Source organism: Formica exsecta, unplaced genomic scaffold (assembly GCF_003651465.1).
Source record: "Formica exsecta isolate Colony F162 unplaced genomic scaffold, ASM365146v1 scaffold48, whole genome shotgun sequence".
NCBI classification, from domain to species: domain Eukaryota; kingdom Metazoa; phylum Arthropoda; class Insecta; order Hymenoptera; family Formicidae; genus Formica; species Formica exsecta.
Window position 1 is genome coordinate 360,028 of NW_021852035.1, and position 26,958 is coordinate 386,985.

The 26,958-nt window shown below is 39.5% G+C and overlaps 1 protein-coding gene and 1 long non-coding RNA gene across 2 annotated transcripts in view; one reads left to right on the top strand and one right to left on the bottom strand.

The window, feature by feature from the left end:
* Positions 1-6,365: 6,365 nt before the first annotated feature.
* On the top strand, positions 6,366-17,136 carry LOC115241356. Its single transcript, XR_003884891.1, has 3 exons — positions 6,366-7,281; positions 16,321-16,790; positions 16,916-17,136. It is a non-coding gene; the product is annotated as an uncharacterized LOC115241356 (long non-coding RNA).
* A 2,102-nt stretch (positions 17,137-19,238) lies between these two features.
* Positions 19,239-26,958, bottom strand: part of LOC115241369 (regulator of G-protein signaling 17) — a 14,078-nt gene continuing 6,358 nt past the window's right edge. Inside the window, exons 4-6 of the mRNA XM_029817100.1 lie at positions 25,622-26,030; positions 20,731-24,033; positions 19,239-19,990 (exon numbers count right to left, since the gene is read on the bottom strand). Of these exons, the coding sequence (XP_029672960.1) occupies positions 23,791-24,033; positions 25,622-26,030 (652 nt within the window). The 3' untranslated portion in view covers positions 19,239-19,990; positions 20,731-23,790. The remainder of the gene's footprint in view (positions 19,991-20,730; positions 24,034-25,621; positions 26,031-26,958) is intronic.

Sequence of the window (26,958 nt, forward strand, 5' to 3'; positions counted from 1 at the left end):
TGATATATCCAGTAATATTAGATAATTGATACTGAGCAGCATTTACAAGAGTTCAACATTACATAAATTTATATAATAATATAATAATTATATAGACAAGTTTAGATATATAAAAAGTAAAAAAATTAAAATCATTAATTTTTCTACAAATTTTTTATAATTAATTTTTACTTTTTAGTTTTCTTAAAAAAAATCCTACTTTTTAGTTTTCTTAAAAATTTTAAGGAATTAAATACTTATGAAATTAACACAATAACTATCTTAAGTTAAGATAGTCCTAATATATAAATACATATAATAATAAGCAAATTAATAAAATAATTTTCTAAGAGTTTTGAAAAGAAAAAACTACTAATAACTTTAATAATTTCATTACGCCACCGAAGCAAAGCCGAATACCATGTTATTCATAATTCATTGCCGAAATATTTTACGTATTATGACATATACATATATACAAAATATTAAATTATACAAGTATATATTTTAATAATTTTAAAGATGAATTTTCTCGCAATTTCGACTTTTTATTTAGAATTCTGGGTAGCATTCCACGAGATATAAAAGGAACTCTTAACATTTTTATGCTCCAACTAATATTGCAAGAGATATCACCGTTTACCGTATCACATTTTTTGAAAACCTCGCAGTATACCTATCATTGGACGATCGTATGACCGTGAAAAAATTAATTAACTTTGTTAATAATTAAAAACTCCTTCGAATTCGAAAGAACACGGTTAAAACTATAGGAAAACATAATAATTATAATAGAATATATCTATATACTAATATATTCTATACTATTCAATAATAGATCTATACTTAAAATATAAATGAAAGAAAAAAAAATTAAATTAAAATTTAATAAAATTTAGGTTTGTATTATTTAAGTTTCTATTATCTTGTTTTTACTTAAAATCTAAGTTTCATTTTAAAATTTTAATACAATATTTTTTTTTACAAAGATTAATGCAAATTTATGCAAGCTTTTATGACGTCGAATATATAAGCAATGTCTAGTTCTCATTCAATCAATAGTGGGTTATCTTTTGCACATGCATATAACAAACGAATTATGATGGTCAAACGAATCGTATGTATGCATATATGTACGCAGGTAGTGTATACAGGTGGGAGCCTTACTCTTAGCCCTTCGGAGCCATGCATCGACGTTCAATGCCGACCCGGAGGAGAATAAAAGATGAGAAGTGCGAAGAGGGAACGAGAATAGTCCGAGCCCTTGTAAGACACGTGAAACTGACCAATAGATCCGGTTTAGCGAGTTTCCGGATTCCACGGGGTCATCGGGTGGGCCCCTCGGTCTGCGCAAAGAGCGGTACCTCCGTTATCGCCCCTCTTTCGGCTTCCCCGTTCACGCTCGGGGGAAAAAGAGAGACAGAGAGAGAGAGAGAGAGAGAGAAAGTGTGTGTACGGAAGGTCCGGTCGCAGGACCTGCAACCCCTTGCAACTGTTCGTCTTGTAGTGCGCGCACTGTCCATCCGCATACATTACCGCGAAATCCGGTTTTCGACAATACCCGATGTGCTGCCCTCGCGGTGCCCCCGATCATGGGTCATGCCTGGGTCCGAATAGCCGGAGTAAGAGGGCCATCCAACCTGCCACGGACAGTGTGAGACCGCGGAACGGAATGGAAACGAAAGTTTGCGAGATCTGCCTCCGTTCCTGCCGGCAAAAATAAAACCTGGACTTTTACGTATCTTTTATTAACTTTTTTTATTTTAGTTCTTTGAAGTCTTAATGATGACGAAATTCAGAATAGAATTTTATTTATTATTTTACGTATATTTTTTAAGATATATACATGTGTGTGTATATAATCTCTGATTCTTCAAATATTTTTAATATACTCGTAAATAGAATTCTGTCAAGAATCATAAAGCGAACTTATCGAGATGCATAATTAAGAGTGAGATATAGACTTATTATTTACTTATAATTGTTAATTATATAAATAACACAGAATGACAGAGAATTAGAGGTTAAAAGAGCTTATAATTCATTAGAACATAGCGTTAATAAAGGATTTGCAGTTTTCTGAATATTTTAAATACTTGAAACGAAACTAGAAATTCTTAAATAATCGTCTTATGTAAATAAAATCCGATGTTTATGGACACGAGATACGCCTTGCCCATCGCTCGTCCGTACAGCAGCAGTCTCCCCTTCCTCCCGTGATGTGCGATGCGCAATGACCACTCGCATGTATACACGCACACATTATCACTGTCCATCGAAATCCGGTTTTCGACAATACCCGGTGATACGCGCGAACCAGGGTTTCGTCGACGGGTCACCCTCCCTAAAGAGAAGGCAGAAGAGACGCGGCACAACCTGCGACAAGGCTCGTGAGACCGCGATGCTAAAGGATATGTACAGACGCGGTGGGATATGTATGGGACAGTGACCACGGTCTCACTGTCCGGCCGTGATGACGACGACGGTCCGCAGATTTCCTTTGGGGATGACCATCGATGACCGGGGGTTGCGCGCGAGCGACTTCTTTCTCGTTTCTTTTTTTTTTCTCTTTTATTTTCTCCGCTGTCGCCACCGGTCCGGTGGGAACGAAAACCTGATCGGGGGAGTCTTCGTCCACTCTCCGGATCGTCCTGCACCACTTCGTCATCGCGAATGCAAAGGAGAGAAAGAGACGGGAGACGGGGGATGGACAGAGAGGACAGGCGTGAAACGTTTGAACTTACCAACCCCGTATAGACATGTGGTGCGCGCAATGAGAGACTTTTAGCGGCCCAGTAAGATCCGTTGCCACTTTCGTACGTTGTGCGCCGAAGGGTCATGGGAAAACCGGGTGAACCGGACATTGGTCACGAACGGAACTGAGCTTCCTTTGATAAAGGCTCTTCGCGACGCGTGGAGAACATTACGACGCGCGAGCCTCCCTGTGTGCGGGGCTACTCGTCTCCTTCTCCCCGAACCGATTCCGGCGAATTAACGTTCGTCGCGAGAAAGGGATGGAAAAGAAAAATTGCGGGGCAGTTACATCCGAGACTTTGTTCGCGAGCCGTCTGTTCGATGACGGTTACCAATTTAGTTCTAACCGCCGTCTCTAACGTCTCGCGATGACCGAGATTTGTTGGCCTAACCTTCGGTATTAACGGCTAGGACTTTAACGAACACGCGGGATGACAGTTGATACGTAAAGGCCAACGAATTCTCTTTAAGACTCCAACGTCGTTTGAAAACTTTCCTAGATACTAACGGCAACTTGTTACATATAATTAGAAAATTTATCATTTATTTACAATGCCGCGCAGAATGACTCAGGAAATAATTGAGGAAATTAAAATCTGTTGAAAATACTGTTGCGGAATAATTGCAACATGCTGTTACGCAAGTCCAGTATGAAAAGGCATTCGCTTATTATCGATTTGCTGGAATATGTCAAACTGCCATTTTTTTGCATCGGGACGCATAGAATTGCGGGAGATGTGAAGTGTATTAATGGACGAAGCGTGTAAGTGCAAAATACTTCGGGAATTGTTCGGGAGATTGATCTTTGAACGACTTGCCTGGCAAAGAAATCGATCGAGGAAATTGACTTTTTTTTTCTGCGCTCCGATAGATATCCGCAATAAGCGGCACCGCCGCGATAGCCGTATGGAATTTAACGTATTGCATAAAAGCGATATTACTCTCTGCGCCGTTTTGCAAAAAAAGGAACAGCTCACCCGCGAGATATATCGCGCAATGATACGAACGTTAACTCGTAAGATAACGCACAAAGCTACATTATCAATCATTAATAATCGTATAACGTTCCGTTTTCGACATGCCGCTATTACTCTAAACCGAACGAAACAATACACACATTTTGACAAAAGGATCTCACCATTTTACACGAGAACGATATATTTCGTTGAAATATTGACATAGGCCAAATGTTTCCCGGTAGAGTTATATCATAACGATACTGGCTTAACGTGCTAATTAACTCGAGTGGAGAATTGAAACCCAGTCAGCTCTAAGATCCTTCGCACCATTGACAAGAGTTAAGAACGTCGTAGAAAATTACACTCCGATGCAAATTTATCATAATAAATTTATCGCGCGGTGATAAAACACTCACACATTGATTTTTTTTTTATGAGAGAATAATTCCTCATGCTATTGGCGCATGGGAGAATAAACCGGCAACGATCATTGTCAGACATCAGGGCCAGACAAAAAATTATTTTCCTTGAAACGTACGACGGCGAAACTTGAAGACATTTGCCACGCGTGTTATCGCACTATGTACAATTAGATCATTAATTAGCGACTAGTTGTAAAGGAGATTTGAATGTACAATATATTATATATATATGTACGGCATGATAAATCAGCGTTTTTCCCGCGGGGGTCACCGACCAACGAGACCATTGACCATTGACCGTCAGGCTTAGCGAGGCATTAATGACTGCGTGTCCAGCCGTGATGCGAACGCTTAGAAGAAACATTATTCTATTCGCGGGATATATGAGGCTAGAGAACCGCTATTATGCACGTCATCGGGCGCGCTGCGCAAGAAATTCCTCGGGCGTCAATCGGCAATTATAAATTCCACGGGACTGTCGAACTATCGCGGCAGCTCCGATATACCGTAACAACGCGATTACTGGTCGTTTATGCATTCGTAATCCTTTCTCCACGTTCGCGTTGCGCGCAATCGTCCTCGAGTATTAATCGACGCGCGCGAGCGCACATACACACACATACGTATACGTATATGTAGCCGACCGTTTTTAACCGAACGTCGAATCCGGTTTGCGCTGCTTTGTTCGCGTCGCCAATAAATGATCGTTCCCCTTAATACCTCAATTTACCGCCGATTTTCTGCCCTAACTGCCCGTACAGGCGCTTATCGTCGTCGCTATACGTATCATTGGCTACTAACCGTCTTTCAGTCGTGTTCCTTGATGATCGATTAATAATAGGCAATACATGGCGTTCCACTTTCGTATCTGGCAGTCACGATAAAGCGTTCTCTTCCTCGTGTGCTCCGTACGCGCGCGCGCGCGCGCGCGAATCGCCTTAATTAGCGTATCTCGCGGAAGTTATCGAAAAATCTCGAGCGTTGCGGATAACGCTCGCTACTACAAACTCGACTTATTTACGAAGCCTAATTGACCACACCCGATACGTCGCAATCGAAATAATCTTAACTATGCAAGAAAAAAAGACCGAATATATATCTTTTGTACATTGGTTATGGATTTATATTGTACGGTAATCGTTAATATCCTTTTACATAGCCATTCTGCGAAGAAACTAAATTTACTTAGTTGTTAATTATTATACTCTCAGTTAATCTGTGTAATCTCAATCTACGATAATTCGAATTTCCAGCAATCCGAAGTATTTCACAGATATATACATAGTATTCGTAGTATTTAACAGATATGTATCGAGAATCTATCGCGCATTCTCGGAATTTACCGCGAAATTATATAAATCTTTTGTAAAACTAGCGTATATAATTTTTTCAAGCATTCTTTTAATTCTTTCAAATTACGGTTGCAATCTTCTCTCGTTGGCTATGCGACATATACCAGATTAAAATCTTAGGGTCTCATTGCGTCGATTTGTCATTCAATAGTGACGGTGGTACTAACCGGGGACTCTTCAATCATATCGCGTTCCGCCGTACCCGAAGCGCCCGCGATTACAGATAATGCTGGACCGGCGCGCGGGATCGCTGCAAGCCGGACGCTACAGGAGAGGACGTCGGTAAATCCGAGCGAAGGCAACAACACTCCCGGATCGATCGAGATCCCCAACCATCCGCGTCACGTGCGTTTACGTCTCTCGCCGTAGGCTGTAAGCCGATTTTCTATCGTGGCCGCGTTTCGCGCGGCGCGCATCGCATTAGGAGAGGGACCATTAGGGAGAAATCGCGCGTCCATTCATAATCCATTCATAAATTAGCTCAGCCTAGGGAGGATAATGGCACGTAAGGATTCCCCCTTGACCTGCGGACCGGTCGGTCGGTGGACGAGGGATATAGTCGCGAACGAGGAGAAGCGTATATGGTGGAGAAGGGCCGAGGAGAGGAGGATGTATACTTGAAGATCGGTTACGATCCACCGCGATTCCGCTCTCGGGCGGATCGTCGCGCCGCGATGGAATTTATGCGTTTAGGCGTCGCCTGCAAAACGCTGATGTATACGGCCTCGTATAATGTTGCTATCGCGGCCGACGGCATAATGGCTCTCTCGTCCCGCGAGAATGACGTCGTACGTTTGCGACGGCGCGGGCTATCGGTAATTATTTATCGCCCGATCCCCGAATGGCCGTAGCGTGTATAGGATCGTTTCGTGAATCGTGTTATCTCGACGGTATATCCGCGCGATCTTCTCTCCCTTTTCTTCCCTCCCATCACTCGTCACGCGGTTCCGCATCAATTCCTTCTTAATCCGCTTTGACGCTGCTGATGAGAGAGCCCCTATATGGTGTTATCTGTCGCGTACGGCGTTTTACGATGTCATATACAGATATAATACGTAAATGTATTTATGTGCGTTCCACGCAATGTTAATAATGCGCTTTATGCGCAAACATCCGAACCTTCAAGTTCCTTAATATAACATATAGATTTAGGCACTTATTAAATATTCTGTCGTATTTTTATAAATAACGTAATGATAACTAATGGCGTATAATGATAATTACTTCGAATAGATTATATCTTTGTACGCACGCCGTCTAATTAGGATTTTATGGTAGATATTAAGTGTATAGATAATGAATACCAAGATACACACGTAGGAGCGAAGTCACTTCGTCATTTTCTTCCCAAGCAAGATATCCTACAGCATTTTAAATTGATTACATCTTAAAAGCGTTAGAAATATACCACGCATCTCGCTGCGTAGAAGATACATTATCCAATATATTACGACTACGTGTAATTATCGGACTGATAGCGCTGAACAACGGCTAACAACGCCAATCGCAAGGACAAGATTATGAGTAATTAGTCAGTTATCGGCCGATTCTAAATCATTGTCGCTCGAGACATCGATGAGGCTCGCGAGCTCTCTATCTCGGTTATCTCTCCCTCATTTTTTATTCCCGCGCTTCTTAGCGCGCCCCTTTAATCGCGCCGTAGCTTTATACGTCTCGCAATCAGGATCATAGGATTTTACGACGACCCGCGTGCAAAGAGCAGTGCGTAAATATACACCACATCTGCGTGACGTTAACGTCAGCGTTGCAACATCGTGGCGAAGGAAACCCGCGTGGCACGCAGCGTAAATTACCGTAAGTAGATCTTATACAATCTGTCAGTTGTAAGATCGGTCTTGTCACCGATCGCCCTTACGATTCTTCGCGGCTTAGCCTCGGTCATTTTTATCATCGGTATTTATCACGTATCTCCTCCATCCTTCCATACCACGTTCGTGCTTTCGTCGGTGTAATCGATGACGTCCGGCGATACTACGACTTATATACTGTTGCGTGACCTAACGGTGGTCCGCCCTCTGTAATTTCGTTCGATTCTATCGCAGAATTTATACGGTGGAAATATGTCGATAAAAACCGATAAAGAGAACAGTCGCGCGTAATGCGATCACGTTTCGAGCTGCCACGTTCGACGAGCCGTTAAATCGGTATATGAAGAAATATATGTTTCTTTTATTAGAATTTTTTTTTTTCATTAGAATGCTTCCTTTATTTATAGAAATAACTATTAGATTTTCCACGATGGTTTCGAAGGATCTAGAACCGATAAACTCCTCTTTTTTATTCAGATGTGACAGAGACTCGTACTTCGATGATTAAACGAAAAATAATTAATTTGATAAAATAGATGGACATGTACAACTAAAGCATTTTAATTCTCTAAAAATCACTTGATAATATGTTAAAAGTTTCTAATCCTTCCGGGATCTTTTTTTTTTTAATAAACTTCGATTATATAATAGCATGCATTTGTTACTTACAATATACTATCTCTTTGTATACTTTTGTAACTTAACAAGTTTCGACCACATGAAAATGCATTTCTACAGCTTGCTCTTACACGGATTGTACCGAATGTGAGTCACGCAAGTGCGACCGAAAAAGAAGTGAAGAATCCATGATGATGCATCAGTATTCTCTCTCTCGGCATATCAGAATGACGCAGCACGGTCCCCGATATATGCCATCGATACTTTGGATTCTTGATTGTGTAGGTAGATAGATAGATAAAATGCACGTCCAAAATCGTAAAAAGAAATCTACTATTTTGAAACGCGTTTGTCGATCCGTCGAAAAAATGTCAAATTCATGACTAACAATGAGATGCTACAAAAGAATATTACAAACACTAGAATTACTATCAGAAATACTGTACAAAATTTTAATGAGATCGACAATTCAATAATTATAAACTACAATTAATAAATTTAATTTATTTAATCATATTTCCCTATTTTAAGTTTTGATATTTAATTTTATAACTAGTAATAATCAGCTTCTTTGCGAATATAAATTTAGCTTTTTTTTTACATTTTACATACAATTAGAATTGTGTCGATGAACGGAAATTTCGAAGCTGCGCATTGTCGACTATCAATTGATACAGTAAGTTGATATCGCATTAACGGTATTAAAATGTCGAGGCTGAGTAAATATTCTTGTAGCGATATTCACGACAAGGACAAGCCACATCGCAACAGGAAGAAACCGACTGTTCGGTTGATCATGATAATTAATGGGTACCGAAAAAATGAAGTTTGATAGAATACCTTCAGTCAATTTTACAATATTTCATTTTTTAATGAGCAATATTTTTATCCGATAAATATTAACATACGCATATTAATTATAAGATAAAATTTTAAATTTTCTGATTGAAAGAAATAAAAAATAAAATTCCGAAAATTAAAATTAAATATACATAATAAAACATTGTCAATATTTGACTAAATTATAGTTCTTAAATTATAATTAACTGTTCTTACTGTGAAATCTCTCTTTTTTAATTATTTTCTCAAATAATTTTTGTAAAAAATAAAATAAAAAGAATTATAGCTTAAAAAAATATCGTCGGATAGCCACTAACACAATGTTTACATCATTCGGAATGAATGCGAGAAAAGGAGGAAAAAATCATTACAGCAGCGTCCAGTCGAATATATCGAGACGGCGAGAACACTAAGTGCATTTAATCCCAACCGCAGAGAGAAAGAGAGAGAGCGGCAAAAAAGGGCAAAAATCGGCTCATTGGCCAAACCGGCGGCGCACGCGGAGTCCCGAAGCATAAAGGGAGGAATCGGCAGCCGCAGGAGAAGACGAGGAAGATGAGAAGAAGAAGAAGAAGAAGAAGAAGCAGAAGGAAAGAAACGAGAAAAACGAAGAAGGGAGAAGAGATGAGGAGAGAGTCTTGGCGCATCGGTCCCCTTCGTCCGCAACGTGGGTGCTGATTACGGTCGGCGGATTTGAATCGCGACGCGATGCGACGCGACGCGACTTTATGCACCTTGATAGCTAGCTGCACCGAGAGGCGGCACCGCTACACACAACGATGAGAGAGTCTACCTACCTACCTACCGAACGAGAAGTCGTGGACCCATTGGCCACCGCAATGACCAATCATCATTTGACATTCTTTCACCTTGCGCGCGTGTTACCATCACACTCTCGGTCGCAAAACCACGCGTGTACGTATGCACGTGTCGCACGCGACACATCGAGAGGACGGCACGTTACCACTACCATTGTCACCGCTCTCTCACCGACTGCACACATATCACCGACCGACGCGACGGTCGAGGCATCGGGGAGATGCAGGCGATCCGGAGCATCTGACACCCAGCAATGCTGCGCGAGACACATGCAGCTTGCTTTGCATCGTGCTTATAGCGTGCGTCGCGCACGGTAGCCGGCGTGAGTACAGGTTTATTAGGAAAAATATCTTGGAGTCACTTCGAATTTCAAGTCACGTCTGATATATAGCGCATACGTCCCGAGTACATACGTCGATGTACTCTCCTGATTTTAATGCTGAGTCGCGTCGAATGATGCTATTTATGGAACCGATTAACAACGTAGATACACGAGAGATCGGTCTTAAAAATGGTGTATACCTACCGGTAGCGCGATGCTTTTCAGCGGGTGATATGTGTTCAGCGCTAGTGCTTGGCGACTATCAAATTAATCACCCGAGAGAGTACGAAGTTAGATTAATCTTAACGTTAGAAGAGAGTACAGGCGTTGATGTCTCCTGCAAGGCATAGGCATAGAAATCACCAGTGTTGAGTTTGTTGAAAAAAAAAACACGAAAAGGATTTCGAAATAAAATTAAATATACATGATCAAAAATTTTAGTAGTCGTATTCTACTAAATTATAAGTCTTAAATTATAATAAATTGTTTTTTATTGAAATCTTAATTCCAAAACTAATCATCGAAATATTTAGCACGAAAAATCGAGCAGTTACAACAAGCGCTTTTGATTTAATCATATACTCATTCTTAATGAATGGGGTTTTCCTCACTGATATTCTACGTAAACAGATTTCTCGTAACGCGATATGCTATGCATGGGTGTGCCTCTTTCCATTTCGCGAGAGCGCCTTTCGCCAATGCGCTGCATACGAGTATAGGAATGTTGGGCCGATCTCCTTACCAATTCGCGATACTTGATCTCGACTACGGAATTTCATTGACTACCGTCGGTTAAGAATCGCCTCGGCCTCCAAACCGGATGAACTTCGGCTCCACTTTGAAAAGACTTGACCGGTTTATTGGAAGCGACATGAGTCATTCAGGACCATTATCGTCCGATTTATATGCTGGTGAAATGATCGAATAAATACGAGATACCAAGTATTTGCTAAAAGAACAATGAAATATAGAAATTATTTACCATACATTGATACGTTATATATATATCTCTCTCTCTTGCCAACATTTACTATAATAAAATTTCCAAAACTTTTAATATTCTTTTAAAATTATTATTTATTATTTCTTTTTATCTACGTTCCACTTTATTAAGAAAAAAAAATTGAGTGACGTTTTTGAAGGCTTTATGATTTTAAAGAGTTGAATAAACGATTAAGACTTAAGAACGATGAGAAACGTCCATGATCAATTAAAGAAAGAGTTGGCATGCATTCGCACACGTGAATACAGACGCAGCTTGTTTACTTCCTCAAAGCGCCATTCCAACAGTCAAGATAATATTTGTGGTCACGAAGTCTCGTGTGCACCATGAGGTATATATATACATATATCAGCGCGCGACCCTCGACAATTTACCATGCCAGAATTGAAATCAAGATCGTTACCAAGGTCTTCTGCAAATACTTAAAAGCAGGATGTTTGTCAAATATCGTTTCCAACGAGATTATATACGCGCATGCGAAATGGTATCTTATCAGAATTTGAATAATATCGAGTCTACCTTCATTAGAGAAGTTTCATTAATTGATAAATATATTCACGTGCATATACGATGATCATTAGTTACGGTAATTACGATTCGCTGCTGTTTGCTCATCCTAAATCCAGTTGCTCCGTGATATATACATATATGTGCGTGTTACCGATGCACACGCCTTGTCACCGGAGACTTGGGGCATCAGGGACACGGGCCGAGGGTTGTTGACTCGACAACACTCGGCGAGCGATGGAAAAACGCTGATTCTTAGGCATTCGCAGCGTATCAGCTACATATATACATCCGATTCCGCGGTAGCACACGCCAGACCAGTTCAGCGAATTGAGCAGCTCTACTTGCCATATCCTGCCACATCCTGCAGACATTTCCCTGCCTATTACGGACCGCGATGGATCGCGGCCTCGGGCAAAGAACTGTTCAATGAAATTCTTCGCCGCGAAAACTCGCCTCTCGAGCTCGCCCGTTCCGGGAAATATATCGCGGAATTCGATTCAGTCGCCATTGCACAGCAGGAGAATCGCGAGAATCGCTACCTTTTATTAATCAACGGTAGCCAATGAGAGAAGTTTTCAACTATAATGCGTTAAGTTCAGTTTTAGACTAGAAGCGTTGTAGAAAGATCGTATAAAACTTATATCTTGTAAATCTGAAAAAATTAATATTTCTATATGTATAATAAATAATGTCATTTTTAAACCATATTTACAGATTTTATTAAATTGATGATTTAGTACCTGTTACGTACGTAAAATATAACAATTTAAACATTTTTAAATTAAAATTGAGAAAGTGAAATGTTAATGCTTATTACAAATGTTGCTAGAGTTCATTCAAAAGATAATACCATATGCGATATAACTGGTATTTAAACATAGTCAAATCTAAATTAAATTTTCTCATGCTTATCTGATGTAAAATTGTTAAGTGATTTACAGAGCGTGGCGCAAAAAGAATTTTGACGTACACCAGCGAGACACATCGACTAGTTAAATACACGATAAAAACTATAAGCTCGTATGGACGGCCGACATACGACCTCGAACCTTGATATAAATTTATGAGAGAGAAGAGAAGGTAAATCTACCTTTCTAAAGGTAAGGTACCTCTCCAATCGTAAGGAAAGTGGGATATATCTGTGTATCAGAATGTATGTAAAATGTGTATCAGAATGAAACTATAAACGCGCGTCGTAATACGCATGATATTTAGTTAACTATGCGTAGTTAACTATGCGTCACGGTTCACCGCAGAAACAACAATTACATGAAAAATGATTATTGCGCGGCATGAAGGTCGTTGCGGAGTAACGACGAGAATCGCTATACCTGGAGAGAGAGAAAGATATTTACCTGGCTTATCCCACTGGATTCTAATATTTAATAGCTTATAGAAGTTAATGTACCGATTAAATGCAAATTCGCTGCCGGCGATTATGCGCAAACATCACAGATGCAGCGTCACGCAGAAAGATCGTATAAACGCTCCGATATATTGTCATCGAATACCGAAATATCGCATACATGTCGGCATCATAAAAAGAAGGATTGATCTATCAGTTTATTACACCTTGAGCGAAAAGGAGATTAATGTAAAACTCGACGATATTGTTTACTTATGGTATATAATCCGCTGTAGATAGCGACAAACAGTATCATAAGAATAATTCCGCATAGAATGATGAAGGTGTATGTATTAGGTGACATAATGATTTACTAACAAGTACTTGTCACACAAAACAAGCGTGACGTAATTCTAACGCGCGCTCGAGTATATAAGAAATCGCGCGTTACACTCCTTATAAAAGTTACTTAGTTATATCACAGGCATCGTACGATTAATGACGATATAGCGTGCGCGAAAAATTTTTTAGCTCAAATATAAATAAGTATTTCTTATGCTATGAAAGAGAGAAAGAAGAAAAGAAAGTCTTCGCTATACATTCTGATTCCCTAAGGCCCTAAGGATACTAATTTTTAGTGTTCATTGTCCGCTACTCATTTTAGGTCCAAAATCATGGACGCCCATCGCGCAGCATTAACAAACGTGAGGAGGCGCCGCATTGGCGTGGATTATCTTTGCTTTTCTTCACTCTGCTTGGTACGTCCTAACGATAGTTCCGTTGATTCCCTCTCTTCGTCTCGGGACCCGCTGTGGCCAACTGGCCGCACGACCGTCGCTAAGTGGCTGCGCGACCGGCGCATTAGTTACGGCCGGGTCAGTAATGACGTTTTCATTCTAATAAATGGTGCGTGTGGAGATGTGCGGGAGCGAGAGGTCGGTGAAGGAAGAGATGAGGATAACGCCCGAGGTGGAGAAAAACGAAGGGAGATAGAGCGAGGAGCGAGTGGGTCGTTGTCCAGAGACGACGATGCACCCTCGCCCTTCCTTTCCCGCCCAATCTTCCTTCCACCCGATGCTTCGTCCCCCCCCCCCTTCCTCCTCTCACTCTCTTTCTCTCTTATGCACGCAGGTCGGTGACGTCTCGATGGTTCTTTTGCGCTAAACCATCTCCTCCTTCTCCTCATCTCGGGTGGAGGATTTTCTCATCATATGGAGGACGCGTCAGCTTCTTCGAGAGAGGCGCCCTTGGCCCTCTCCGGACCTCGCATATGTGTACGCGTGCGTGTGTGCGTGCACGAGCAGGCACACGCGTTCTCCACTTCCTTTCGCCGCGTCTCTCGTTCGTTCGTTCGTACGTACGTACGTACGTACGTACGTTCGGTCCTGAAGAGTCGATGGAAGGAAGGCCAACGGCGGCAAGGGAAGAAGACAGGGCGTGGTCGCGATCTCCCGCACCGCGAAGCGCATTTATTCGGTCGAGAAATTTCTCCCGCGTTTCCTCTGCTGTCACTGTCACTGACATCGTCTTTCCTCTCTCAACAGATTAAAAAAAATACTTAAAAGCAGCAATTAAACTGTGTCCCCTCCTTTCTAAGATCTTGACATACATCCGTAATAAATTTTTCTTGCTATCCTTTCGATAATGTATTGAAAATATATTAATATAAATATTATTATATATTACTAATTAACAAAATTGTTTAAAAAATACATATATATATGTGTATATATTTCTTTTTTTTTTTGAGATATAATTAAGTTTCTGTTTGAAAACCCTAAAGGCGTATGTTTCATATGCCCCTGTAATACCTTTAATCCAATTTTTCATTATCCCTTCTCAACGCTCTTTCCTTTGCCCAGTTTCCGATAGATTCCTTGGCGTACGCCCTTTCTCGTTTTCTTTCCATGCTTTCCAATCGGCGGCTAGAGCACGCAGCGCACACGCATGCGCGTATCGAATCGCATCGGAAGACACGTCATGCGTGGTCACGCATTTCGAGTCTCGATCGCTTCGTCTCGTGGAAGAGAGACGGAGAACGACGCAATGAGGATGGCTCGCAACGAAGAAACGAAAATAGCGAGAGGGATAGAGAAAATGGAAGAGAGGAGAAGGAGGACGAGGAGGGCAGAATATCAGCGCGAGGAGAAATAAAAACAGCCCTCTTCTGCTCCTTATCTTGTTCTCTCTCTTTTTCTCTTCGTTCTTTCCTTTCCATCTTGACAGAGCCACGTCCACTTTATGTCGAAAAAGAAGACACGAGATGGAGTGAGGACGAGATTCAGGAAATTTACGCCTGGATGATTATCGCTCGATCGAGGATCGATAGGCATCCGCTCGGCTAGATAACTCTGTAGCGGATGGATTTAATTACCAATGGAATATTTAATCGGCTTATCTCAGCTTTCAGCCGTGGATGCTTTCCAGGCTGAGATAGAAATACTATGTTGTTACTCTTGTGGGGGATACTTAGAATTAATTTAGATAAATTCATACTGATTCAAGTATGATGGTTTCTTCTTTCCTTCGTTCCTTTCAAGAGTTTGTCATTTTGTTGCCATAAATCCATCTACTTCGTATGACATAAATTATGCATAAATGTCTTAAATTGTTGACCGTGACATGAGATGAAATAACGTCATTACAACAAGGCTAATAAAAAATTATCAGCTATTACTTAATGTATTTAAAAATAATAGATTTTTTATTGTTTATGACATTTTTATATTTTTCTAAATTTTTTAAAATCTGGTGTCAAAGCGTTATATCGTCATATTTATAATTTTTCTATGATTTCTATCATTTAGTACATGTTTATACATTTATAAAAGAAAAACAATAAAATAAATAATGATTATTCCCAGCACGCACATAAAATGCACATTACTTTTTATTATCGAAGAAATTACCAAGACATTGCATATTAATCGATTTGCACAACAAATTCCAAAAATGACCTCGATTCTGAACACCATATCGCGTATGGAATCTCTTCAAGGCCTCACCAAATGAGACCCGGAATCGAATATCGTCATATATTTCATGAAACTCAAACGAGATTTTCGATCGTATGAGAGATCTCGTTTGGTCTCCACCTTTCTTTCTCTCGCTAAGCTTATCATCAAACTTCATAGTTGAGAAGATTCGTTCCTCGGTCTTTATATTTCGAGATATTTCCGCTTTCTTCATTAACGATGATCATTTATAAACAGATTTCGTTAATTAAAACAGTTTACGCTTGTCCCGAATAACGTAAAATCGCATAGTCCATTAAGATTTCCGTCGAATTCTACAGGAAATTTATCTGTTATATCTGCGTTTAAAAATTTATGGCTTTATTCTTCAAGAATTTCTCTTTTTGATGCTGCGTAACAGTACGATACATTTCGTTACATTTCATAAAAATGGAAATAACTTTTGTTGCAGTTGAACCAATAATATAATATCCGTGACGAAAGGTCTTTATAATCGCATATAATTCGCGCAAAGAGAAAATTCCCGCCGCGCTCATCCAATCTCAATATTGTAACCGTGAATTATTAAAAATACCTTATTTTGTGTCACATAGGATGAGATGAAAGAGAAGAGGAAGAAAAAATCAAGAACCGCCGTTGTGTTCTGTTCGTGTACGGACAAGAGCTAAGGACCTCTCATTACAAATCCCGTGCGAAGTATTTGATTACCGACGACGATAACAAATTTCAGTAATGCGCGCTGAGAACGAGGAGATAATTAATATCATCGAACGTGTCTCGCGTATGAAATACCCTTTGCTAACTAAAGAGGTGGACGTTTAAGTAATGCGGAGGAGAAGAGAAAGAGAGGAAAACCGTGCTCGCGACGTACGCGAAGATGTAATCCAATGTGACACTGAAGCGGAAAGTAACGTCCCGAGGCAATGTAACGTCGACAGTGTACGACATGATGAACGAGCGCTCGCCGTGAATCATTTTATGAGTTTTATAATATTGGCCCAGGTTTATATAGTCTGCATCAAGAGTCACGCACTTTCACCGTGCCAATATAAGAAGAATGATGGTTTGTTTAAATATTACAGTCGATTCATAATTAAACGATGTTTAGTATGTGAAATAATATACATATATAACATTTTAAAAAACACCTTAATTTTTAAATAAATTTAACTTTAAATTTAAATTCAGTTTTAGACGTCAATAAAACGACAAATGCAAAGAGAGATATAAAACGGCATACCTCTTAATGCCATCATTAAATTCGGAGACACACGTTCCTGCAGAGATCCGCCATAAAATCGCATACGCGAATCGCCGCTAAAAATTCCAGATACACGCGGTTTCACTGATGTAAGGAGCGGCCACGGCTGAAAGGGTTAAAGCGGGGAGGAAGGCGGAGAGAAGTCGGGTGTAGAAGGCCGCGAAAACGATGTCAGCACGAAGAAACGCAATGCAAGACAAACGGGGGCGGGCGGGGGCCGAAAAAGAGTGTAAAGCTGGTTCGCGCGCGCGCGCACGCGGTTTTCTCCTTGGCCTCTGGATTGTGATCGTTGCCATCGGAGCAAGTCCAGCCGAGCAAGCAGCCGCATCGCGCCGGTAGCCTCAAGGGGCAGAAAAACGAAAAAGAAAAAAAGACACGCACAAAGCCGACGCCACTCATGGCGAACGGATTTTTATATCGAGCACGTATGGAGCTGCGTGCGTAATGCGTGTGCACGATGACTCGTTCTACTGCAACATATAATAGATTATATGGTATTTAACCCTGCGTAGATTACCCTGCATAGATAATACGTAAGAATTAGAAGATAATAAGAATTTTTTAATGGAGATTATTTTTTTTATTATTTGAAGGAAATGGTAAGATTGACGAGATAATAAATTGAAACTATCTAAAATAAAACACAATGGGTTTTCTTTCTGCAGACTTGCTTTTTTTTTATCGGAATCAAATAATGCTAAATCCAATAATATAAACGTTCATTAATATACTTTTAGATTAATATTTCTTTCGATTAAAATTTAATTGCACGAAACATAGTTTTTAATACACGATAATACACGATGCTGTATAATTCTCGCAAATTATACTGATTCATCGCGAATTAATACGAAAAGAAAAGAAAATCTGAATTTTCATGTATGCCACAGCTAAATGGACGGTCGAAATCGTATGCGGGATGATTTTGAATGATCGACACGTACCGGATTGTGCGCTTGTAAGGTGAAGAAAGCGGGTGCGCGTTTCAGTGATGAACTCCTTCCTCGAAGAGAGGGAGCGCAAAGGTATACTTTGTCCAGCGTTGCACGTATCGCATCGGATTTCACGTGAGGTCTGTGGTTCCTTGGGAATGGATACTCGGTTATGGGTTACGATCGCGGCAGTTTGCACATATACTCAGTCACGGCTGGGATACTACAGGGATATATATAAGACAAATATATGTATACATAATACACGTGAAACCTTTCTCTCTCAATCCACTGATTAATCTTTAAAAAAAAATATCGATATAAAACAAACTCTGAAAGACTTATACAAAAAATTAATGATTAAAAAAGACACGAAATATGCAAGATAAAAATGAAAAATGTGTGTATATACGAGAGTTCATAATTATAAATAATATCAATATCAAATTGAATAATAAAAAAAAAAACATTAATTTAAAAATATTGGAAAAAATTTGTATATTTAAATTCTGTCAAAATATATTTAACCGCATAAATAGATTATTCTAAGTCAATAGATGTGCATATTAGTAGACGTAATTAACCATCAGTTTATGCTAGAGAGATAATGGATATCTGTGAGTCTCAATTACGGACTGTTTTTTGTACACTGTTTACGCCCACAATTAAATGATGCATTAAGAAAAGCAAGATCTATTCCGAGCAAAGTGCAGCTATTCCGATGACGTAGGATTGTCAATAATCATTGGTAAATTGACGATTTATTTAGCGACGAGAAATCTGCGCTTATTGATGTTAGCAACGATAATTTTTACATAGTTTCAATGCGTAAAATCCACGATAACAGATAGATTAATTATATTGTTATATTGTTGTCATAAATAAATAAATATAAAATACACAATATATAAATAAAATTAAAAAATATACTTATTAAAAATATATATCAAAATTTATTAAGAGAAGATATGCATTTATAAGTCTGTAGTAAGATTTCCAGCGTCCATACTGTTTTACTGACAGCTGTTAATTGCAAAATTTCTAAATTTTTCATAATATCGTATTGTATTATTGAAGTTTTCCTCTCTAAAAATTCTCTTAGATTGCTCTACAAATTATTTCAATAATCAAACATAAATTTGCATGATATTCATTATTATTATACCAACAGTAAATAAATGAGTTTTCATCACGTACTATCTTACTATTACGCCAGCTTCCAGGAGACTCCATCTGTGAAAAGCTAAGCGAGTCGCTTTATGGTAAATTCCAAGTTATTAAAAAAATAAGTTCTATGAAATATACTTTGGTCACGGTATAAAAAAATTGTATATTATTTATTTTTTTGAAGAAATTATATATATTAAACTTTTGCTAATAATTAAATTTTTATATTTCAATGAATATTCCTTTTTGTTTTCTATCTTATATACTTCTCTGTCAAGATTGTCATAAATATTTCTTATTGTTAAATATATAATATAACATAATCAATGTATCTCTTATTTGATAATTATAAAAATCATTATAATAAATACAAATATCATATTAATATTTGTAACGATGTTCTTGACGCTTCACCAGAGAGTTCATTCTTCCCAAATAGTTCAGTATAGTTCAGTCTGAAAAACAGATTCGTGTTGAGCATTTCATCAAGATAAACTCGCGTTCGATCGAGAACTTTTAAAATGACAGAACTCTTACCTGTATACGTCGCATCGTACGAGTTTGCTGATTGCCTCGGATAAAAACGGAAAATCAGAATATGCAATGGTCGGGAGAGATTCATGCACGATCGCAGCTGTGCTGATGATGGCTCTAACATGCCCTTACCTCTCCGCCCTATATGGATCTTAAGGGAAATTTTCTCGTGAAGAAAGAAGCAGGGGATCGAAGGTTGAGAAAATTGTGCGTTTATTAGTGAAGACGACGTTCGAGCAATCTCACCGCTTAATTTCATCGACGATGCCGACGCGAGGCCTCCGGAAGCCGCGTTGAGATCCTAAATGAACAGCCCTGCTGGAGACAAGAGAAGAGAGAGCGAAGAGTCCGAGCATTCTCCTCGACATTCTATATCACAAAATTTCTATATCACATACTTCTTGCGATTTGCTTACAACAATCGCAGCAAGTAAAAGCAATTAAATATATTTCTCTGCCTATATAAAAGAGTTTATAATAATAAATGTAATGCAGAATCACGCAGTAGCAGTAATAATCACGACGATAATAATAACAAAGACAATAATAATAAGGCATTCACAAGTCATAAAGAGACATTTACACTTATTTATACGTATATCGTTATCGCTCTATCCTCTCCTCCTCTCGCTCTAATTGCGCAATTCTCGTTGCTTACGATATTCACTATATCACGTTCGTCTTCCGCTTCGGTGTCACGCGAGTACGGCATTATGTCAGAATTAAGATCGACTTGAGAGTTATCCACTAATTACCGTCGTTTTTCGTTTTCGGTCGCGGCGGACAGGCTGTCCTCGCGTCAAACAAAGAATCGAAAATTAAAAAGAGAGCATCGCGCCTCATTCTCTCACATTCTCTCTTTCTCACTGTTATTCCCACACGCTCGCACCTATGTGGAACATAGCACATGTTTTTTTGTATATTTATATATATATTTCTTTTCTCTCTTTTTCATATTTATATTTGTATTTGTATTTGTATTTGTATTTGTATTTGTATTTGTATTTGTATTTGTATTTGTATTTGTATTTGTATTTGTATTTATATTTATATATTTATATATTTATATTTATATTTATAATCATTAATCCTCTTCGTTCATTATATACCTATCTATATATTATCTACAGGGCAGTAGCCAAACGCTGACTGACTGTGCGAGTGTTGTCGCTTGTGCTGTCCGCTCGCGACGATGCCGACGATTTGACTAGAGAGATGCGCGCTCGTATATCGTCTCGCCCTCCCGTCATTTCGATGATCCTCGGGAGAGCACGTGCGCTTTTTGTGTGTGTTATGTATACGCTTGACATATCGCGAATGGAGATTGCGCGGGCGCGCAGCGATGCGCTCGAACTTTACCGCTCTTTTGGTCGTTTCATCGATGACGGCGAATATCATATCCCCGTTATCCGTCGTTGCATTTCCAGCATTGTGCAAAAAAAGAAAAAGTAAGTAACGAGTCGGTTTTTTGAGCTTACGATATGCGTCGACCAAGCGTCGCGATCGAGAAGAGAGAGCAAAGATCGGTCTCATGAGATATAACGGCAAGTTTACGTCTGACATTTTCATCCAACGAAACATGTGGCTGACACAAGTATTATAAACGCCGAAAAATTTCTTAGGGAGGGGAGACATTATATTAAGCTAGATTTATATTTAATATTAGCTCCATGATTTTTTCTGACACTTTTCTACCAACGTGCGCTCTCGTTCTAACACAATATCTGATACAAATTCTCTCTTCAGCGCGCTTACATTACTTACCATATCAAATATACAATGCCATGCAATAAATCTCAGACGTAGACTTACCACGAAAAGAATGTGCAAGATTTCTGGAAATGGAGGGTAAATCCGAAGGCGAAGGCAAATTGTCCATGTGACGGGCGATTTGTCGAAGCGCATCGCGGCCGAGAAGAAATTTTGGCGGCGAGCAGGCATCGCGACGCGAATCGCTCGCGATCACCGATGACGATCGAGTCGTCATGATTCTTTTTTATTTTTATTTTAGATTCTATTCCGTACTTATGTATATACTTATGAATTAATACTAAGAATTGCGTTCGCGCCGTGATGACTCACCGCTTTACGCCCTTTTACTTCTCTCTCTTTCTCTCATTATGTTTCTTTTTTCTTTTTTTTCCGTATCAATGATGACAATCTAATTTCGACGCCTTGATTTCGCGTGAGTTTGCGGGACACTTGTTATTTTTTTCTCGTGTTTAGGCCTTTTTTTTCCACAATCACGCGTATCCGGATCGCATTTTCGCGTGATGATGACTAGATTTTACACGAGCGTACGCGCATTACGTCAGCGTGAGTACGTGTGTGCGTGTCTCCTGTACACGTATACATATGTATGTGCGTGTATTTCGTGTGATTGTGTGCGCGTTTGTATGTAACGTATTCATCGGATTGAGTCGTTCTTCTCTTTGGTGATCGTCAAATTGGTTGGCTTCGACGCACGTTCGATCTTTGGTGTGTTCTCGCTGGCAGTAGCTCGATATCCGCCATGGGGATGACGCACCAGAAGCGAAGAAAATCACCGTCCATCGACAATTCTTCTGAAAGCGCGATGGAAGCGAACGCCGAGGTATGTTTGATGAAGAACCGCAATCTCCTTCTTTTTCTCCCCCTTTCTCTCTCTTTCTCAAGGCTCTTCTCGTTTTTCTGAATAAGTACGTATGATTCTCGCGATCCTATCTTCCTCGATGAGGAAGACTCGGACACGGACTACTGGCGATTATAGAAAAATGCGCGATCATAAAAAATACGTTATGTTTACAATGCGTTACCCTGACGTTACAGCGGGCTGTAAAACGACGTTGAGACTCGATTTTCTTCCAATCGTGGAAGATAAATGTCGCAGAAATAAGAGAAAGAGAGCAACCGGCAAATTCGATCTTGAGCAGATTAAATCTATACTCTCGACGAGCTCCTATACGCGCGTTAATCTAACGATAAGTTCACAGGAGATACGATCGATGAGATCCGTTCAAAAGCGTTCTGAGAGAGAATGAGTATCCATTGTTTCGCGAAGCATCGATTTGCGAGCTCGTACTACTTATCTCTCGCGGTAAAAATTGTATATTCTCGCGGAATTTCGAACGGACGACTATCATATGCAGCGATTATTATCATTGCTTCAATCAAACACCTCAGATAACTGCAATCGTATGCTACATATTACGAACATCTCGTTTTGTTGCATATATTAGATTTAAACCAGATGGTCAACAACTCTTTTAGTACAGCGAGTTCAATTGGAATCACATTTTTCCTATTTTACACACGCGCACTTGATTGAAAAATAGGTAAAAGGATTTTTCTAATTTTTCTTCTTTTTTTCTTTCAATATACTTGCTAAGAAATAAAGAGATATTTTAACTATTTGTAATGAATCATGAGATACATAAGCTATGTGATTCGAATCGAATTCGCTTTCAATCCGAGAAGAGCGAAAAAGAGGAAGAAAGTCGCGAGCTCGAGTCGATCTCCTACGCGAACCTCTAAACTGCAACGGCAACGAGAATAGATTGTGTGGCTCGAAGATCGACGAACTCGAGAGATCGATGGTATTCGCGACGGTGTCCGTCATCCCTGTGCGATCGCGTGACCTTTCTTTCTCCGGTTACGATCCACCGCCCTGCGTGCATTCGCTTGCACCGAATCTCTGGAAGTGGAACGCCGCGATCTGTGATCTACGCGATTGACCGCGATCGCGATTTCGTCGTACGTTCAATCCACCATCATCATTATCATCATCAACATTATCATTATCATCACCATCATCATTATCGCTGTTGTAATGGCTCATGTGCAATGACGAGCGCGATTACGTGGCCCCGTTGCGTCTTCGCGTGGAAGAGCGAATCACTAAACAAGCTCCTGGCTCCCGTGTGTGAGCGATTCGACAAGCGATCAGAAAGATCGTCGTCGTCCATTCTAGGGGAATGGCTCCTCCCGGGAGGGATTAATTCCATCGACCATGTCCGCTCGGGCAATGATTCTTCACCTCGACGGAGGCTCTCCGTCGAGGGGAGTGTTGCCAGTCGCGAACTCGCCGCCGAATGATTCTCGGCTGATCGACGCATGGTCTGGTCTGAAGGTGCTTTTGGTTTTGGAGGTCTTGGTCCGCGCCCCCAATGTCCCTGGACCATCCGTCACGATTACGTTGCCCCCCGCTTGCTTTTTGTCTTCCCGCTACCGTGCTCCTGTCCGGTGCTCGGGCTGGGTGGACTGCTGCTATTCAATCTGGCTACCCTCCGGTAAATCTCGCTGTTGACGAAACGCGGATAAGAGTCCCGATGCATAAGGGTGTAGATTTGTAGCTGCGCCTCGTCGAAAGTATGCGGCGTAGGTTCCACCATGTTGCGATTTACGATCTCCCGTACCCGCGAGTCCAGACTCACCTGCGAAAGATAAAGAGAATGAGTTGAGTGAAATTTCCTGACACATATCATCAGTTCGTCTTTTTCACTTGTATAAGAATATCCTGCGAAATTGCAAGCTTTTCTATCGCTTTAAAGCTTTAATCTATAGCGCGCTGTTTGCGTGCAACATATCTTTTTCGCATAAAATAATATTTTATGATATCTTACACGCGTCTTATAAAAAGGTGTTATATAACAAAAATTATAAATCTATAAAATCTTATGTTTTTAATCGAATAAATAATTATGATTTTTAAAAATAAACACATGTCTAATAGTCTAAGATAAATAAACAATCTACAATCTTTTGACCGATTTCAAATCGATTTTGCTTTAGCAGAAATGGCAAAGCTCTAACATGTTCAAAGTTATAAACGATTCATAATGAAAAGCTTCCCGAGAATTATGGGCCGTGATGTATGCACGAGACGCCTTTAGCACAATCTTTTACATTATCTCATAAAAATATCTACATGATTGCAATAACGTACGGACGTGTACTGTACAATTTGCCATAATGTTCGAATGATAAAAGACGGTTCGTGCATTTGCCCCGTTTGGACGATTGAATAGATTGTTAAAGGGGTCACTGGGTCACTAGGTCAGTAGGTTAATATAGAAGAAATCACATACACAGTCACACGCGCGCCTGCAATTTTTCTCGCGAATGGAACATTATATTGTAAAAGTATATCGACCGTTGCATCCCCTCATGTCACATCAAACACTATTCAATTTTATTGCATTATTTTTTATAATTCTTACGCGCTCATAACAATCGACTTTTTATATCCGATAAAATCGCGCAATTAGATTATGCATCCTATGTAATTTTATCAATTCTATCGTCAAAATTAATAGCTTTAGAAGGATAAGTAGGAATTGTTTTATATCATGAAATATTAGTGCCTATGCATCGTATCAGCTGGTTAAAATAACAGATACCGATCGCATGCCGTTATATATGTCATTATATTTATTAAAGCAAACAAGAAAAATTTCTTATGTATATATCAATCATGTTCAACGATAAGAAAACTTGTTGAGAAAATACTGTTAATATATATGCGATTTAAATTTTATATATTTTGATATTAAAATAATATGCCAATATCAGAAATGATTGCTTTATTTTTGTGAGTAAAATTTTATTAAAGCGATGTAAATGATTGCAAGAAAAACATATGTGTGTGTGATTTCAACAAAATGAATCGATTAATTTCAAATACTTTAAATTCAATCTTCAAATAAATAAAACCGATCTGAGAATAGCATGCATTTGAGAAAATAAAAACTTGTCTAATAAATATATATAATTGTTTTAATTTATAATTTTTTCTTTAATAGATATTGTTCATACTTATTCTTAAAGAAATTACTATTTGAATACATTGAATACTATATTATTTGACAGAGAGAGAAACTATAATCATTGAAATATTATTTAATAACTGCCATAATAAGCAAATATTAATTCCACTGATTTTTTTCTAAATCTTTTAACGATTATACTTAATGAGTATGTATATATCCTCGCGAGAGCGAGAACGGGATTCTTTTTACTCACTTCTTTCGGCGAAAGTATGGATATGTATTCCTCGTAAATGTAGCGCGCCTTCTCCTCGATCGTCTCGGGATTGCTCTCACGCTTGAGTTGCTCACAGGCCAGCCAGAAGGCGATGTTCTCCTCGCTGTACTCGCTCACGAGGAACTCCTTGAAGAGCTTGCGTCCGGCGGCGCTCCTCATTAGTTTGTCGAAGGACGAGCCCCAGGCTCGGACATCTTCCAAGCTGCAACACTCGAGGCCACCGTCGAGGCCATCGGATCCGTCGAGACCGTTACCTGCACCTGCGCCCGCGAGATCGGTGACGCCGATGCCGCCACCATGCTCGCCGCCGACGCCGGCGTTGCCCTTCTTCTTGCCTTGATCACCCGCTCCACCGGTGCCCGTCGAATTACCACCGACCGCCGCCAAACTAAAACCATCAGCACACGTTAGGTCTCGTTGTCGTTCATGACATATAAAATTATGGAAATTGTTAAATGTATAATAAATAATAAAATGAAGCGATGATTTTTTTTGCGATGACTAAATAACTACCAAATTATTAGCTATTTTATTATTTGTTATTCGAGAATATATGTGCAGTTTTTATCTCTAATATTTGGATTTTTATTATATTTATTACTCCAAAATTAAAGTAAAGATTTAGGAAATGATTAAGAATGTGCGGATTGATTATTTTGTATCTTTTTGCTGTAAGTGGTATAATCCACTTTACAGTTTCTGATTATAACAGATGATGGATAAGTTCGGTTCTAGAAAGATCAGAGTGAAATTTACCACAAGTTATCATGTCGATATCGATGAATCATCGTATTAATTATAACAATCATACAATGATATTATCTGGTTATTCTTGTTTGACAAACATAAGCATGATAGAAGGAACACGAACGCGAAAATAGTGATAAAAAGCGGGTAGGAGAACAGGGATGTGTGGAACTGAAAATTAAACTTGGTAGCCTCGGACAATGAAATAAAATGAGCAACAGGAAAAAGGAATATAATCCACTGGATGAGCACGAATGCAATGGGGAATGATATAATGAACGACTGATGTTAAGATAATTAATTTAACTGAGACTGTGTGGATAACGCGAGATACAAAGAGAAGTGAAAAGACGATATTGAAATGAAAGAAAATATTAGTCGTGTCGATAACAGACGCGGAACCGGGTCATTGGAAAACTTTTTTCATGTTTGATGACGCAGCTGTTCTATGGCATTTACGAATCACAAATGCAGAAATAAACGGCGATCATAAACGATTTATACGATTTGGTCAAATGACGAAGATGACTCTCTTTCTGCTACCTCCTCCCTCCCCCCCCCCCCCCCCC